Source organism: Malaya genurostris, chromosome 2 (genome assembly GCF_030247185.1).
Source record: "Malaya genurostris strain Urasoe2022 chromosome 2, Malgen_1.1, whole genome shotgun sequence".
Classification (NCBI taxonomy): Eukaryota; Metazoa; Arthropoda; class Insecta; order Diptera; family Culicidae; genus Malaya; species Malaya genurostris.
In genome coordinates this window covers 287,891,774-287,911,639 of record NC_080571.1, presented here as the reverse complement: position 1 = coordinate 287,911,639, position 19,866 = coordinate 287,891,774, and the positions used below count along the sequence as shown (strand labels likewise).

General features: G+C 35.9%; 1 protein-coding gene across 1 annotated transcript; it reads left to right on the top strand.

Annotated features, from left to right (window-relative positions):
- Positions 1-16,775: 16,775 nt before the first annotated feature.
- LOC131429258 (ankyrin-1-like) lies at positions 16,776-19,350 on the top strand (the record flags this gene model as incomplete). The annotated part of the gene is made up of 1 exon (XM_058593312.1): positions 16,776-19,350. A coding segment is annotated over one exon (2,457 nt), but the record flags the coding sequence as incomplete, so codon positions are not given.
- Positions 19,351-19,866: the final 516 nt, after the last annotated feature.

Below are 19,866 nucleotides of genomic sequence, written 5' to 3'. Positions count from 1 at the left end.
ACATGGAATGCAACATGCTTACCAGCGTGGAAAGTCCACTACAACCCTGTTACATGATGTTGTGTACAACATTGAAAAAGCTTTCTCACAAAAGCAATCTTGCTTGGGAGTTTTCCTAGATATTGAAGGTGCCTTTGATAACGTGTCTTTCAATTCAATTCTGGAAGCAGCCCGTGGTCATGGCATACCTTCAAGTATCACAAATTGGATACACGCAATGCTTAGCAATCGACTTCTTTGTTCATCGCTTCGGCAAGCAGAGATTAGAAAGCTGAGTGTCCGTGGGTGTCCTCAAGGTGGTGTACTATCCCCACTTTTATGGAACCTAGTCGCTGATGGTTTGTTGAGGAAACTTAGTAACCTTGGATTTCCGACTTATGGTTTTGCCGACGATTATCATATATTGATGACCGGTATAAGCATTAACACTCTCTTTGATTTAATGCAGCAAAACCTGCGATCTGTCCAACAATGGTGTTATCGGATTAGTTTATCTGTAAATCTTGGCAAAACATCAATGGTGCTTTTCACTCATCGTAGGATAATCACAGGAGCTCGTCCGTTGCAGTTCTTTGGTTCAGAGGTCACTGTGGTCGAACAAGTTAAATACGTCGGGGTTATTCTTGACTCAAAACTGAATTGGTCTGCTCACATTGACTTCAGGATTAAAAGAGCTTGCATGGCTTTCGGCCAATGCAGACGAGCTTTTGGAAAATCATGGGGACTCAAATCCAGATATATTCATTGGATCTACACAACTATTGTTAGACCAATTTTAGCATATGGATGTCTTGTATGGTGGCAGAAAGGAGAAGTCGCGACAGTTCAGTCAAAGCTAAATCATCTCCAAAGGATGGTCCTAATGGCGATGACAGGAGCATTCACGACAACTCCTACTGCTGCTCTAGAGGCGCTACTGTGCATTAAACCACTACATGTGTTCCTAAAACAAGAAGCATTATCTTGTACATATCGTCTTAAGGTTACAGGGCTTTGGAACAGTAACCCATTAGATTATGCTACCAGCCACACTCGCTTGTGGTCTCAAATGGTTACGTGGGATGAGTATTTACTCGCTCCTAGTGACCTAACTCTCACATGCAGTTTTCCTTTCAAAACTTTCAATGTGAGCTATCCTTTTCGTGAGGAATGATTGTCTGGTTGTCTGGAACGACAACTTGATGAACACATAGTTTGTTTTACGGACGGTTCTCTGTTGAATGGTCGTGCTGGTGCTGGTATCTACTGTCGTGAAATAGGCTGGAGCAGTCTCATTCACTTGGTAGATACTGTACTGTGTTTCAAGCAGAAATCTACGCGATTCTGTGTGGAGTACAATCGGCACTTCAGCAGAGGATCTGTGGTAAGCGAATTTATTTTTGTTCCGACAGTCAGGCAGCCTTAAAAGCACTCAGTTCGAATGACTCACGGTCGAATCTAGTGATCGCATGTCGAACTCAAATTGAAGACCTCAGCATTCCAAATGCTGTTTACTTCTTATGGGTACCCGGCCATTCTGGTATTACTGGAAATGAATGGGCTGATGAGTTGGCTAGAGCTGGTGCAACGAATGATTTCGTTGGTCCTGAACCAGCTTTACCACTTTCAACTAGTTGGATAAAGCACAAGATTCGTTCTTGGGCTGTATCCAAACATGCCAGCTACTGGCGCAGCTTGCAAACTTGCGCTCAGACAAAAGCATTTCTACCAGATTTAAATCTGAAAATGTCAAAGTGTCTACTGCATTTCTCCAAGCATCATTGCAGTATTCTGGTCAGAGCTCTGACTGGACATTGCAAACTCAATTATCACATGGCTACTATTCAACGTGCTGAGTATTATTCGTGTGATTTGTGTGAATGCGATTATGGTACTTCATATCATCTGATATGTAACTGTCCCGCATTGACGCAGCTACGTATCCGGGTTTTTGGTTCTCCATACATGGTTGAGTCTGTGTATGCGGAGCTAAAATTGAAGGATATTCTCTCGTTTCTTACCCAATGTGGTAAGGAGCTGTAGTCAGAAGGGTTCATCGTTCTTCCTGGAGTGAATGAATCCCTTCTGTATTTACCTTAAATAGGGTTTAGCAGATTGTTTGGCATCTTTTAGGGGGTGCCGAATTTACTTCTGCTCGTACATACTGCGAATCGTTCTGCATTCTTCCGGGAGTGCAGAATGGTGTCGCTTTTGTAAGATCTTCAAATCCTCTCGGGGGTTGGAGGTTTTATTAACAGCGGACTGTTCGGGACCTCGTAGAGGTTCAGAATTTACTTCTGCTTCCACTAAATGTGATCCTCAGCAGATTGTTCGGCATCCCTTAGGGGTGCAGAATTTACTTCTGCTTTTATGTGTTTTTGTGTCGTCAATTTTTCCCATCCTCCTAGTCCAACCCTTACCATTTCCTTTCAATCCTTCCCTCTTATATATCGGGAAAATGATGCTAAAAACATATTGATGGCAAGGCACAAATCTCCAAATATCAAGGGGAACGTGCCATTTGAGCCAATTTGTTCTGATTCCTGATTCCTGAAAATGATTTCTTTCAACATAAATTGGAGGGTTGTTTTTGATACATTTATTGTCGATTTTTTTTTGTTTTAGCAATTCTAAGTACTTACATGAATGAAATTAAAATTATTTTCAAACCACAATCATGTTGCCCTTGCAGATCGGTTAAAATAGAGATATCCTGTAACAATTTTTTTGTAAAGAAAACGTGTTATGTAATATTATGAGGTTTCTAATATTACTGATTATCAATACTTACGCTTGAATTGTTGAAATGCTCCACGAAAAAGAAATGAGCAGATGAAGTTTCACTTTTTGAAACACGTAAGAATAATTTTGTTTATTCACAGTTGAAACAGTTTCTCTGGTTTATAAGAAATATAACTGACACGGTTCATTTCAACAATAAACTGTGTTGCATCATCATACAAATTAGATCATAGATGAAAGGAATCAATTTTTTTATTAACATAAGGATAAATCAGAATTGAATCAACAATGATTTTGCCAATGAAATCAACACAACTTTTGTTGATAAACAAAAAATTAGTAGTTTATTTCAACAACTGGAACAGCAATTTTTTTCGTTGGGTGAAATGTTAATTCACATCAAACAGCGATTATTGTTTGGTGTTGAAGTGGGACATAGGTTTAAAACAATCATATCTATATATTTAAAAATGCAGAGATCATTCCTTGTAATCGCATCACGTAAGAACGGATGGACGGATTGAGATGATTTTTTTTTTTGTTTGGTCAGTTTTTACCCCCACCGGGTTCGTACATCAAAAAAATTAGTAAAATTTACCGGAAAAGTGGGAAAAATCCATAAAGTTGTTTTGTATGGGCAATGGAATTTTCCACTGAAAAAGTCGCCAATGATTGCGATTAATGGGAACACTGTTCAGTTGAGCTTGTTGTGTTTTTTACATACCGTATTTTTGCAATTTTTAACCGTTTCCGCGATAGTTTATCACTAAGTGTTTTTGTCAGTGAATGACAGTATACTATCCGGATCTGGACGAAGTGTTATTCTTAACCGCCAAGTGCCAATCGAGTGGTGATTTACGTTCATTTGTGTCGTGCCTACGGCTATTCTTTTTGCTGCCTTCGTTGTAGTTTAACAATAAACAATCGACGAACCGTTTCCTTGCTGTGCTGTACCTGCTGCATAATTAAAGGCGCTTTCCTGCACATACAATGAGTTTGGAGAAAAATTGTGCAAAGTGCAGTCTGATTATCGCAGGCATCGATTTCGTTGTGTGCAGAGGCTACTGTGGACGCATGTTTCATATGGCATGCTCTGGAGTATCCCGCGCTCTTTTGGGCTATTTCTCATCACATCGAAAAAATTTATTTTGGATGTGTGATGATTGCGCCAATTTGTTTGAAAACTCGCATCTCCGTTCTATCACGAAATTGGCAGATGAAAATCCACCGTTGGTGTCGCTCACGGAAGCAATTAATGGTTTACAAAACGAAATTAAATCATTATCGAAACCTCCATTGACTCCCACAACGTTCAATAAGCGCTGGCCATTCATCGAGGGTCGCCGTCCAGCCAAAAGACCTCGTGGACCAGATTTGGAACAAAAAGCTTCAGAATGCCAATCTGGATCGAAGCAGATTGGAGAGAACGTTGTTTGTGTTCCAGTTTGTGAACAACCACCTGACAAGTTTTGGCTATATTTGTCACGTATACGTCCAGACGTCACCAATGATGAGATTTCTGCTATGGTACGAGCTAATCTTGAAATGAACGAAGACCCAGTAGTCGTAAAACTGGTCGCTAAAGGTAGCGATGTTAGCAAAATGACCTTTGTATCGTTTAAAGTTGGCCTCGATCCTGCCTTACAAGTTATTTCCTTGGACCCTTCAACTTGGCCCCAAGGAATCTACTTCCGTCAATTCGAGGAGAAATCAACTCAAAAATTTTGGAAACCTTCTGCTGTTCATCCATCTCCAACGCCTGTTTCTTCGCAAGGAGGAATAACTCAGCAATAATTCAACGCAGCATACTGGGACGCACCGTAGATGATATTGTGGAAGCCTCTGACCCCCCTGCCCCAGTCGTGCCATCGCTGCCAGCGTTCATCAGCCGTCCCGGTCCTGTGGGTAGGTGTGGTGAAGGGGGCTTCCAAACTACTCCTCTTGGCAAGTATCCGTCAGTTCCCAGATTTTCAAGCGCTGATTCGTCTTATCCCGTATTGCAGAATGATGTGGCTGACATCTGGGTATACTATCAAAATGTTCGAGGCTTGAGGACAAAAATTGACGATATTTTCTTAGCAACGAGTGACTGCAACTTCGATATTATCATTCTAACCGAGACTGGACTTGATAGCCGAATCAACTCGCAGCAGTTATTTGGGAACTCCTTTAATGTTTTCCGCTGCGACCGCAGCTCAGCGAATAGCGACAAAGTATCGTTTGGTGGAGTATTGATTGCTATTTCTCGAAAATATGCCAGCTCTATTATTGAAACGGTAAATGGAAACTGTCTTGAACAAGTGTGTGCGAGTACTACAGTACGGGGTAAAAAGTTACTTCTATGCGGTGTGTACATTCCCCCTGATAAAAGCCAAAACGTTGATGTGATCGATGCGCACATTTCAACTGTTTCGGAATTGTGCAGTAAAAGTTCTGCTAATGATATTGTTCTGGTGTGCGGTGATTTCAACCAGCCCCGCATTGTATGGAATCAACGGAATGAGGAAACACTCTCCTCTTGTTCTTCGTTGCTACCCGCTGCTGGCACGGCGTTGATTGACGGCATGGATTACCTAAATCTTTGTCAAGCTAACCAACACAGAAATCATCTCGGACGATTGCTTGATTTGGTTTTTTGTTCTTTGGAGCATCAATTAGTTGTTGATTGTAGTGTTGCTCCAATACTACCCGTCGACCCGCACCATCCGCCTTTAGTTATCACGTGGCCTACTAACGGCGAAGGCAACTCCTGTCACATGGAGTCCGTGAATGAATCCAGAACATTAAATTAAACAAAAAATTACATCTCTTCTGATCAGCATGGATTTATGCCAGGTCGTTCGGTCAGCACGAATCTCTTAGATTTCACTTCCACTTGTATCTCGAGTTTGGAAAAGAGAGTACAAGTTGATGCAGTATACACTGACCTTAAAGCAGCTTTCGATCGAATTGACCACCGAATACTTTTGTGCAAGATTTCGCGGCTGGGTGCAACACAAAAGTTTATTGAATGGCTTTGCTCTTACTTATGTGGTAGAGTTTTGCGAATAAAGCTAGGCTCCTGTGTATCATCTCCGTTTTCAAATCTATCTGGAGTTCCTCAAGGCAGTAATATGGGTCCACTTTTGTTTTTGCTGTTCTTCAATGATGCTGTTTCGCTGCTCGGTGTTGGTTGCAGATTAGTATATGCCGATGATTTGAAATTGTATCTTGAAGTTCGTTCTATCGGCGACTGCATCCGGCTTCAAAATCTTCTTGATACATTCGTCGCCTGGTGTCATAGAAACTGGCTTATTGTCAGCATTGCAAAATGCCAGGTCATAACGTTCCACCGAATACTGAATCCAATTCGATTCGACTATGAAATTGATGGACAAAAACTCCAGAGAGTTGATCATGTTAATGATCTTGGTGTTTTGTTAGATGCTAAGCTTACCTTCAATCTACATCGTTCATCTATAATTTCAAAGGCAACACGGCAATTAGGTTTCATTGCGAAGATCGGACGGGACTTCAAAGATCCGCATTGCTTGAAAGCGTTATATTGCTCCTTGGTTCGTCCTATACTGGAAAATGCTAGCCTAATTTGGAATCCGTATCAGCTGGTTTGGAACTTACGGATTGAACGCGTACAGAAAAGATTTGTTCGTCTTGCTCTAAGAAACCTTCCTTGGAGGAATCCGTTTGAGCTCCCACCGTATCCCGACCGTTGTCGACTGATCGGACTCGACTCATTAGAAAGACGCAGAAAAATTCAGCAAGCTGTTTTCGTGGCAAAACTGATGAACGGTGATATCGACTCTTCGAAGATTCTGTCTCAACTTGATTTCCGTGCTTCACAACGATCGCTGCGCTCCACCAGTTTACTGCAGCCGAGATTTCATCGAACGACGTTCGGGTATTACGAACCGATAACATCTTGTTTGAGGACGTTTGGCACTGTTGAACATCTCTTCGATTTTTGTGAACCAACTCACAAATTTTCGCAGAAAATACTACGTTCTACAATTTTATGACTTGACTGATACATATTCATTAAGACCATTTTATTGTCAGATGAATTTCATAATTATAAATAAATAAATAAATAAATAAATAAATCATCGATAGATGTTTGGCGCATAACGAGTTGCATAAGTGTTGGGTCGCTGAAGAAAAGAATACTAGATCGTTGAAAAAATTGTTTGGCGCGCTTCGAGTTGTTTTGTGTGAAGATACCACATGCATATTTGATGAATGGAATTCGTCATTTCGAGCCACGTGCTTAATTGGGTATCAAGTTTATTAATTACCAAATGATTAGTTGACGGAATGCATATGAGTGTTCTAGCTATACCATAAACAGAATCAAAAGTTCTAATATTGTTTACCAGAAGATGCATTGTGTGCAATGTAATCAGTTAGATGATTAATGTTAGCCATCGTTGGCGTGAGTTGAACAAATCATATTATAGAACGATTTTTGTACGAATCAATGATAGGATTCTGCTGTTTAAATAATGAGATCAAACAAAAAGGTTTACCTTGCATTTAGCATGCTGAAGTTCGTTCGCGTCGGGTAAATTCTGGTGGATTGAAAACCATTAGTTGTGAAATTTTATGCATTGAATTGAACGATAAGCTGAATACACCGAAACCTCCATTTACGAACTAAACGGGGGTTCGTAAAAAGAGGTAGTTCGTAAAAAAAGTTTACGTTATTTGGGATTTGGTTAGTAAAAAAAGTTTACGTTATTTGGAATTTACTTCGTAAAAAAAGTTTTGTCTGATTATTGTGGAAACCGCGCATCATATGTTTATTTTCGGAACGGATGTGAAGAGTAAGTGCAAGAAAATGATGTTTGGGCTCGTTTCAAAATCCAAGATGGCGGCTTCCGGTTTATTGAGATTGCCTAAAACCCCTAACAATATGGGTATCTTCGGAACGGAATTGATGAGTAGATGTCGGAAAACGATGTTTGAAGTGGTTCTGAAATCCAAGATGGCGACTTCCGGTTTCTTGATATTCCTTGAAAACCGTTACGATATGGATATTTTCGGAACGGAATTGATGAGTAGATATCAGAAAACGATGTTTGAAGTGGTTCTGAAATCCAAGATGGCGGCTTCCGGTTTCTTGATATTCCTTGAAAACCCTTACAATTTGGATATTTTCGGAACGGAATTGATGAGTATATGTCAGAGAACGATGTTTGAGGTAGTTTTGAAATTAAAGATGGCGACTTCCGGTTTGTTGATATTCCTTGAAAACCCTTACAATTTGGATATTTTCGGAACGGAATTGATGAGTATATGTCAGAGAACGATGTTTGAGGTAGTTTTGAAATTAAAGATGGCGACTTCCGGTTTGTTGATATTCCTTGAAAACCCTTACAATTTGGATATTTTCGGAACGGAATTGATGAGTATATGTCAGAGAACGATGTTTGAGGTAGTTTTGAAATTAAAGATGGCGACTTCCGGTTTGTTGATATTCCTTGAAAACCCTTACAATTTGGATATTTTCGGAACGGAATTGATGAGTAGATGTCAGAGAACGATGTTTAAGGTAGTTTTGAAATTCAAGATGGCGACTTCCGGTTTGTTGATATTCCTTGAAAACCCTTGCAATATGGGTACTAGATTTAAAAGTAGCCGTCGGAAAATTATATTTGAGGTGGTTTTGAAATGCAAAACAGTGACTTCCGGTTTATTATTATCTTTTGAAAGTTTTTGCCATTTTCCTTTAACTCTTTATTCCTTTATTCCTATTCCGTTCCGAAAATACCCATATTGTATGTGTTTTCAAGGAATATCAACAAACCGGAAGTCGCCATCATGAATTTCAAAACTACCTCAAACATCATTTTCTGACTCTGCTCATCAATTCCGTTCCGAATATACCTATATTGTGAGTTTTCAAGGAATATCAACAAACCGGAAGTCGCCATCTTGGATTTCAGAACCACCTCAAACATCATTTTCGGACATCTACTTATTAACCCCGTTCCGAAAATACCCAAATTGTAAGGGTTTTCGAGGAATATTAACAAACCGGAAGTCGTCATCTTGAATTTCAAAACTACTTCAAACATCGTTTTCTGACATCTACTCATCAATTCCGTTCCGAAAATATCCATATTGTATGGGTTTTCAAGAAATATCAACACACCGGAAGTCGCCATCTTGGATTTGAGAACCACTTCGAACATAATTTTCCGACATCTACTCATCAATTCCGTTCCGAAAATATCCATATTGTAAGGGTTTTCAAGGAATATCCACACACCGGAAGTCGCCATCTTGGATTTGAGAACCACTTCAAACATAATTTTCCGACATCTACTCATCAATTCCGTTCCGAAAATATCCATATTGTATGGGTTTTCAAGAATCAACACACCGGAAGTCGCCATCTTGGATTTGAGAACCACTTCGAACATAATTTTCCGACATCTACTCATCAATTCCGTTCCGAAAATATCCATATTGTAAGGGTTTTCAAGGAATATCCACACACCGGAAGTCGCCATCTTGGATTTGAGAACCACTTCAAACATAATTTTCCGACATCTACTCATCAATTCTGTTCCGAAAATACCCATATTGTATGGGTTTTCAAGAAATATCAATCAACCGGAAGTCGCCATCTTGGATTTCCAAAATACCTCAAACATCATTTTCCGGAATCTACTCTTTAAACCCATTCCAAAAATACCTATATTGTAGTAGTTTCCATGGAGTCGGAAATCGCTTTCGATGAATGACAAAACCTCTTTTTACGAAGTAGGTTCGTGAAAAAAGTTTACGTTATTTGGGATTTGGTTCGTAAAAAAAGTTTACGTTATTTGGGATTTGGTTCGTAAAAAAAGTTTACGTTATTTGGGATTTGGTTCGTAAAAAGAGGTACGTAAAAAGAGGTAACGTATAAAAAGTGTTCGTAAACGGAGGTTTGGGTGTACTGGTACAATCACTCCTCATGTTCACTCCGCTATAACAGAAGAATTGCAAATTATTTTCATATAAAACTTTCTGATACAGATTCTCAGTACCGAACTCCACCATTCGTTAATTGTAGGTGGGATACTAAACAAAATGATGTGGTATCGACTAATGAGACGACTATTGATACAACTATTAAACGAATTCAGTGTTCATGTAAAAATTTATGGTTACAGTATTTAAAAGAATGGTAACTTGAACTTTCGAATGTCCAAGAATTACTCATTTTATCTTTCGGTTTTTTAACAATATCAAATTAACTAGAGATTATGAGAGGAGAAAGAATATGAAAAATGTAGAGCCATAATACTCAATGAAGAATAAGGATATGAAGATAAAGTGCGGAAAAATTCGACGTAACAAGGTTTATTCAAGTAAGAAGTACACTCTTAGAAAAAATGAAATTTACGCTTGACGTGAATTCAAACATGCCATAATTTCTTCGGTGATGACACAATATTACATCTACTAACATGTAAAAATAAACTTCGCGTCTATATCGATGTAAGCTTAAGCTACATTAACTGTGAAGTCACTGATATGACTTATCTTTACATGTTTTGAATCGTAAATGTAAGTGAATCGCGACGCTCCATTTATGTGCATCTATAAAGATGTAAACTTTTCTTAGTGTGTAGGTTTCTCGCATCTAAACTTTTACCTTCTACCAGAGGAGCGATGCGAATCATCCGAGCTTCTGATATGTCAGAAATTAACTAAATAATTACTGACAGACCAGAAGTCATAAATTAAAAGTAAAAAAAAAGAAACAGAAATTTAGGGGAAAAAAAAGTTTTATCGCTAAATTGTTAATCGAGAATTGTTCCTGTGATTGTCACGCTACGAACATTCATTAAACACGACTAAATAATCTCACCAGACTAGCGAGAAGTGACGAACTACAAGTCGCGAGGGCAGCTTTTGTAAACTTTCGGAATCAATTTAAAGTAGTCATCTTAGTTATTGACTCAAAAGATGATATGGCGATCGGTGCATTCGCTTAATTTTTGCGTAACAAAAGCTTCTAACATATTCACAATATTTATTGATGAATTCATCGCAGCCAAGAAATCAGTAAAATAATGGAAAGATACATTAACAGCGCAAGACGTTTGATAATTCTACTATCTGAAAACATAAATTTAAAAAAAATCAGGCGAGACGAAGTTTGACCCGTCGAAGTTTGAGTTTAGAATACAATTAGTATGTAGTTTTAAAATTTCTAAAGATATTTCATTCCAAATAAACTTGATGATTGTCACGATTTCGTTGTTCCTACTTCTTCTGATATAATAACCAAGCTCTCGGTGCTCTCAATGCTTGTCCCGTCCAGTTAAATTCTACGGAATTGACATTGTGACATTGGCAATAGCATGCGTGGCACCAAATGAAAACGCGAGCTGTCTTATCTTATCTTTAAAAAATTGGAGACGGATACTCAGACCTAGCGAATGGTTTGTGTAATTGAACTGATTGAATGTCATTACATTTCCACAATTTTTGATTGATTGTAATTTGGGCACTCTGATAAAAGCCTCCACATTAGTGAAAAGCAACCATAGTTCGCATTGAGGTGTTGTACGAGTTGCGTTAAATAATAATTGCTAATTGTGAATTGAATTCGGAACTCATGATTGAAGTATTGATTTCTTGAAATCTTATTGGTAGGGCTACACTAGGTAAATCAAACTCTACAGCTTGAATGAATTTACTATCTTCATGAGATTTTTATGCAGAGTTTCACTGTGATCGTTGGCTAAAATCACGTGGATTCCAAAGTGGCGAACTTAGTTCAATAAAAGTAGGCTACATAACCAAATAAAACGAACAATTTTTCGTTATTACTTGTGCAGTTTTCTTCAGCATAGGTGGCGTCATATCCGAAGTTTAAAAAGTGTGATTTGTGTAAAAATGTAAGGATTTTTCGTAACCTCCAAAATTTTTATTACTACTAATCAAGAAAATAATTTCTTGTAGATTTAAGCGTCCTTATCGTGAACTGTTACACGGAAATTTTCCTAGGCCGAACACAACCTGCACGTGGCGAGCAAACACTTACCCAACTCTTGCTCATCTAACGAAACTTAAAACACATACAAGCTTCTTCTTTCTTTCTTTTGACTGCGGGGCACAGTTTGAAACTGAAAACATAAAGGATGAAATAGCTCTAGATACTACAAATTAGAAAACCATAAAAAGTTTTTTGTAAAGCAAAAAAAACCGTTATTGCTTCTGATTAGTTTCTAGTTCAAAATCTAAAAACTCAAGACATTGCCGAAATATTAGAAGATTATAATCAGGAAGCACAAAACATCAATTTTGGAATCACATGATGATGAGTGATAATAATTTGTTACCAACCGAGCAAACTAAAGTAAATAATAAGAGAATGGAGGAAACTTATAAAAAAGGAGGAACAGCCGGTATTGAAGGAAGCCTCTATCAAATAAAACTATTAACATTATTTTTATACAGAGGAATAAAGAAATCCTATTATTTTAAATTAGCAACAGAAATGGAAGAGGCAGGAAAATTTGATGATATAGTTTTTAAGTATTTTAACAAAGATGAGAAAAAAGAAGAAAGTTTTTGTTTGCAGGCTAAACATCGATTAGATGAATCGAAAAAGATTAGTTATGAAGAATTACTTACTGAAAGCGCCGGGGATTATAGTTTAATAAAGTATTTCTTTTCATTTCAAGATATGAAAAGAAAAAAATCCTTTGGTGTGATAAAAGAAGTAGTTGTTTATACTAATATCGACTTAGCCGATGATGTTAAATGCCAAGTTACAACTATAGAAAGAGAAGCAAATCACATTTTAAATATAAAAAGTAGCTCCAAAAGTAGTGAACATTACAAATTTAATAAAAGTATAACTGAGAAATTGAAACCAAAGTTAGAAAACTATAAATTATCCAAACTAGCTAAAGAGTTAATTGATCACATTCTGGACAAAAAGCCTATTAGAATACAACAAGGAAATATTTTTGCAGAATATAAGTCAATTATGACAAAAGAATTGTTGTTTGTTGTTGATGTTAAAAATAATATCATCCAATTTTATGATAAATTTATTGACAGCACTCAAAACTTAGATTCTGACACTAGAAGATTTCAAGAGGTTTGTGAACAAGAATTGAAAAACAAAACAAAAAAATTTAGACAAGTCATAGAAGAGGAAATGAAAAAGTTAGAAGTACTTGATAAGTATTTTAAAAACAAAATATTAGATGAAGATTACCAATTTAATTTGAGAGATCTCAGTGAATATATGAAAAGTATTAAATTAAAAATCTCTAATTTCAAGAAGAGAAACAATGATCCTAATGGAGGATGGCCAGAAACAATATCTGAGAATGAAATTGAAAACTTTCTAGAACATTTAGTATTTGCAGTGAATCAACCGAACGAAGAAGAGCTTGGTAATATAATTGTGAGTGACCTGGACGAAGACAGTAAGTTCAAAGATTTAGATAGTGAGCTGGTTGCTGATCACATGCAAAAAAAAATGCTACAATGGTTTAAAGAGAAAACAGGTACGTTTCTAATGCCTAATGAAGGACAGAAGTTTTTGGATGAAATAACGCAAAAAATTGACTATTTAATATCTATTGGCTCCCGCATAGAATATTGTGAAAGATTAAAAGAATATAATATAAAGTTTCAAAACAATATTTCTGATGCTTTGAAAAATTTTCTTTCTGTAATAAAATCGGAAGACAAAATTTTATATTTTATTTTTTCGCGATATACTTTATTGAGCACGATTAAGCTTTATCAAGTGTTGGAATATCAAAAGTATAATGATTACCTTTTAGTAGAATTGAGCTCTTTACTAAGATCATACACGCAGCAGAGTTTAATGACAGTCTTTAATTCCAAACGTTTCAATTTGTTAGTTATAGAAGATAATATCGATAATAAAAATATACAAGAATTGTATAATAAGTTATCTGATATAATTAGGAGTCTAAACATAAAAGTCATTCTAATGACTAAGCAAAATGAATATTTAGCGAATGCATTTTCAAATGATCCTAAATATAAAGATAAGTATAGAAGCGAGACGGATACATCTAGCTTTACTGATCTTACTCAAACATCACAAAACAAGCTTTTGGAAAATGAAGTAATGTTTCAAGGAAAACTAATCCGATTAAACAAATTGATAGATCCGAGTGACGAAAACGCAAAACAACTCATCGATTCAAAAATAATAATGAAGCTAATTAAGAACGAAGAAATAACCATAGGAAAGCCACCACCGGCCTTAAAGGATTTAGAAGCAGCATATGCAAGAATTAATGAAGAGATCGTAGTAGAGAATTTAGTAAATGATTTATCAAAAACTTCAGACCAGTCAAGCCTTTTTATGATCACCGGTATTGATCGGAACAATATTGAAGCAATACAAGATGATTTAATAAGACAGCTAAAGATAGAAGAAGAAAGTAATGCAGAGATTGCTAATAACATTAGACAGCAAGTGGGATTTTTCAAGGAAAACGCTGCTGTTGATACAACAATCATTATACATCAAGGTAGTAATAAAGAGCATCCTACAACAAGTTTTAAATCTTTGTGTCGTAACAATCCTGAGAAAATAATTCATTGGATAGAAGTAACGTCTCGGAAAGTTTACCTGCGACAGCTTTACAATCCCAATTTTTATCTCATGAGAGAATTTAAATATCTAAATAAAATAATCGTTAAAGATGACATAAAAGTTGAGTTGATTGAAGATAAACCTGGAAGTTCATTCCTTTTTACTGGAGTTGATGAGGATATTCTATCAGAAAAATTTGAATTGAACCTAGAAGAGAAGCATAGCCTAAAACAAAATATAATAATCCAAAAAGAAAATGGACAAGAAACGTTTGATGAATTAGTTGAAAATGGATGTGATTCTATTCATTGGCTGCATGTGGATGCAAAAAAGACAATAATTTGCCGTAAATCTCATGGTTCTTTAGATATTTTACGTAATTATGTCGACAAAAAACCAGAGCTGTATGACGAAACTAAATTTTATGAAGCCATAAAAAATCAAGTTGTAATTATTGTTGATGAGCCAGGTATGGGTAAAACAACTACTTTAACTAGTTTATCAGAACAAAAAGTCGCAACGGATTGGGTAATTCGAATAGATTTCAAGGACTGTCAGGATAAAATTGCATCTTTGCCAATTAAACAAAAACAACGGTCATATAATATAGATCAGGTTTTAAACTTTTTATTCACAGTCGAAAGTAGTGGTTTGAATACTAAGTTTGCAGAAAGATTATTCAAATATAGTTTACAGAAGCAGAACATATCTGTTCGTAAACCGATACTGCTATTGTTTGATGGGTTTGATGAAATCATTAATAATGAACATCAAGAAAAAATTGTTTTATTATTAAAATTCCTAAAAGAACACACTTCTGCTACAGTTTGGATTAGCTCGAGACCCTTTAAAATGAGGGATCTTGAAAATAGTTTATCAACATTTGCTACTACATTTGAAGAGTTTGCGCCCGAGCAACAGAAACAATTTCTCATCGATTATTGGCGAATTCATCTTTCATTGATGTTAAATCAAAATAGCGAGCGGGACTATCAATCGAAGGTAGAACTTTATGCCAGGACTTTACTAGAGAACGTTGTTCACATTTTTGGAGAAAATATGTCCCGCTTCATGGGCATTCCTTTACAATTACGTTTGTTGGCAGAAGGTTTTCAAAGGGAAGTTATAGAATTTTCGAAGAGTCAACTGTATGACGTTCCATCTTTTGAAGCTTTAAATGTTTTAGATATTTATGAACATTTTATTGAAGCAAAATATGATGTTTATTTTAGAGAAAAAATTCGTCTCGATCGTAGCCCCCAATTAATAAAAGATATCGTAACAGAACAATTCAACAAATATCATCAATATTTAGCTTTCAGTGTGTTGTTTCCTAATGTGGAACAAACTTATGTTGTTCAAATGTTTGGCAAACATAAATTACCTGAACCGGAAAGAGTGAACGATCTTAAATCACTTGGAATTATTCAGTCTGTGGGAAATTCGCTAAATGTTTATTTCATTCATAAAACTTTTGCTGAATATTTTGCTGCTACTTTGTTTACTGACAGTTTGGATAGAGAAATTACAAAAAGTTTTTTACTTCAAGAAATGTTTAAAGATAGTAATGAAGTAATTCGTAATTTTATTGATCGTATTTTGGCAAAAGATTCTCCAATCCATTCTGCTACCTTGGATCAAAATTTATCTACAATCAATGATTTGTTGTATAAAAAAAATTTGGATGTCACAATTGTTGATAGATTAGGAAGAACTGCTCTACATCTAGCATTTCAGGGAGGTTATTTTTGGATTGTGAGGGTTTTATTAGCAGCAGGTATCGACGGATTACAATCTGACATTTTCGGTAAAACATCCCTTCATTATGCCTGTAGATATGGTCATGCAGAAATAGGTAAACATTTAATGAATTATTACGCAGACATTGACATAAATGATAATATTTTTAGAACACCATTGCAAATAGATACGGAGATAGGAAGTAGTATTTTCAATAAAACAGAATATGCACAGTCTCAACTTGTAAACTTCGTTAATAAACAGGATATCGATGGAAAGACCGCTTTATATTATGCTGCTGAACAAAAAGGTTGGAATTTAGCTTGTATTCTGCTGTTGAATGGTGCCGATAGTAATGCCCTAAGTAAAGAAAAACTAATGACATTATTGTTACACGTCACTCAGCTAGAACCACGCCGATGGGAGCGCGTACTGGCTTATCAATTTTTGCCAGTTGTTGGTTTATTGTCAATAAAATTTCCTGATGCAGTTCATGACTATTATGAAGGTTATAATTATCCTACGTTATTATCTAGTTTTTTCGAATTTGGACATTTAAAGGTAGCGGATTCCTTATTAAAAGTCGTAGCAGATGAAGAAGAAAGAAAAAGAATTCTTAACAGTGAAGATGAGAACAGTACACCATTAAAACGCGTTAACGATAGTAATGAACTTAGTGATAGAGATCATTTACTGGCTATAAAATATTTAAAATGGGGCTCTAAATGATGATTATAATATTCATTTTACGCTGAAATCTGCTGCATCAAAAGGTCACATTGAGACTTTTAAATATTTAGAAAAATTGGGACAAAAGAAAAACTTTCATACTTATATTGGTGTAGCAACTGAAAAAAATCATTTAAAAATTGTAGAATATTTATGGCAAAACTATCGTGAGTTTACTACCACAGATGATGGAATTACTGCATTACATTATGCAATAGAGCATGGGAACATGGGAAGTATTGAATATTTATGTGACAACGGGGCAAATGTTAAAAATGCTGCTAAGGATGATAGTACTCCTCTTCACTATGCAGCTAAAGAAAAGAGATTAGACGTAATAAAATATCTAGTAAGCAAAGGGGCAAACGTTAATATTTCTGATAAGGGTGGAATGACTGTTTTGGATTATGCTTGGAAACGAAGCAGCACGATACGTGCTGTGTCGTTCCAAAAGAATGAACTAGGAACAATAAAATATCTTATAACGGAGTGCAATGCTAATTTTGGAGTTCGTGCTCCTATAAATATTGCTACAGCGAGAAAAATTGTCCACAAAACACAAGATAATGTAAATATTGCTGAGAAAAATAGTGAAACTTTACTGCACATTGCAGTTAAATCAGATGAGCTACTATCAGTAAGATTTCTTCTTAAACAAGGAGCTGATGTTAATGCTCGGAACAATGACGGAAGAACGCCATTGCATTTGGCTTTAGAGTCGCGTTTTACTGATATTGCAAGATTACTATTACAATACGGTGCTATGTACGATGCACGCGATAGAAATGGAAAAACACCTCTTGATTTATTTGGAAACGTTTTGGAATTTGATTATTTATTCAACGTGATTGACAGCTTATTGAATAGTAAAAACTTGATGCAGGATTTAAAAAATAAATTGTTGAAAGACAAACAACATGGAGGTGAGTGGGATTCTCATGCATTTGATTCAGGAAACCCTATGATTTTTATTATTAATGCTCGAAATGCCCAAGGAAAAACTTTATTACATGTAGGTGCTGACCAAAATGATTTTGAAGCAATTAAATGTTTATTCGAATTCAACCAGGATTATCTCAAGATAAGGGATCAGCTTTCCCATGCCAAAGATTATCATTCCATGGATTTAACGGCAAAAGATTCTCGAGGAGATACCCCATTGCATCGTGCAGCACTGCATGGTAATAGAGAAATAGTTGATCTTCTTTTAAGAGAAGGGGCAGATTTCAGTGTTAAAAATAATGAAGGCTATAGTCCTGAGAATCTTGCTAGGAATAATAATCATAATGATGTTGTTGAGTTACTTCAATCAACTAAAGATTTATTTATTGCTATAGAAGGAAGTAATATACTAGAGGTTAAAAATTGTATCAGTAGAGGAGCGTATATTGATGCTAAAGATAAAGATGGTAAAACACCATTACACTGGGCTGCTAGAAAGAATCAAGAAGAGATTTTTAATATATTATTGAAAAATGGTGCCACTTTTACTGCTGAAGACATACAAGATGAGACACCAAACGAATTTGAGGGGAAACAAAGTATAAATTTACTCGATGCAATCAATAAAACTTTTAATGGCGTACAGAGGAATGATCCTGAGTCAGTTCTTGATTACTTGCAGAAAATAAAGCATTACAATGTTGATTACCTAGGCGTTCTTATCAACACTTGTGATAAGCAAGGCAATACTCTTTTACACTATGCTGTTCAAGAGGATTATTTTGATGTTATACAATTTTTATTAGACAATAAAGCAGCTTTTAATGTAGTAAATGAACGGAATAAAACTCCCAGAGATCTTGCTCTTCATCGAGATATTTTTAATTTACTAGAATTTATTGATCGATTGTTTTCAAATATGCGTGATGCAATTGAAGTTCATTATAAAAAGAAACTTATTTATAGTTTGAAGGAGATAGAAGAAGACCCTCGAAAATTAAAAATTATTACAAATGTTCGTGACAGAAGTGGCGAAACAATATTACATAAAAATTTAAATTGTTATATACTAAAGTTTTTGGTGAGGAATGGAGCTGAGATTAATGCTGTAGATAAATATGGTAAAACACCATTGCATCGGGCTGCCTATAAAGGTCAGTTAGAGCTAGTAAAATTGTTGATAGAGCATGGAGCTAATAAAAATGCTATAGACGATCAGGGTTGTACTGTTCTGCATGAAGCTGTCTCTTCTGGACAGTTGGATCTGATTACATGGTTGGTGGGAAAACAAGGAGCTAATATGTATACTAAGAATAAATATGGCCTCCCACCGATATATTTCGCAAAACAAAAGGGTCATAAAGTTGTTGAACTTTTGCTAGAATCATCCACAATATATCGGTGTTCGAGCAAAGAAATAATAGATTCGAAAGAGCCTCCAATTCAACGACAGGATAGTGAATCGGTATCATTTTTAGCTTGTTCAGCAAGTGGCCCTAGTAGCACCTAGAACATGAAGAAGATACAGGCAAAGAAAAGGTTGTGAGGATAACGAAATAATAACAAAAATGTTGTTCAATTTTTGCGAGGATCCTCCACAAGTTGTTATTGTTCAAGCAGTGAGTAAACAGTATGAAATAAAGTATTCTATAGAACCTCCAATCGGTGATGTAGTGTTTTTTTTTTTTCAATAAATCAAAAGTTAATCAATCGAGTACTTGTAATCGATTTGTAGCACGAGTGCTAGTCGAGCTAATCTAAAGTGTGATGATGAAAATGCTACTAGAAAATTAATCGGCGGTAGCTTTTGAAAGATAATATAGACCGACTGTTCTGACATCTGGACAATTGAGTAAATTCAAATTTTGCTCAACAATACTATTAAAAGAAGAGCTAATCGAGTACGTGTTATGGAAAAAACTGATTTATTTCTCTTGGTCATGGTGTAATACATATGGGTCGACAAAGTGTAAATCAATATGGTAAAACGAAAGGTATTGCTTTTAGATGTACATACTCTAACATCTCCTTCTTCTTACAAAAAGTTATATCGTAAGTTTCAAGTCAGTTCAATCAATACAAATCATAATCATTGAATTTAACGGGAGCGTGTGTGACACGTTTTGGACGGGAAACCTCCGGAA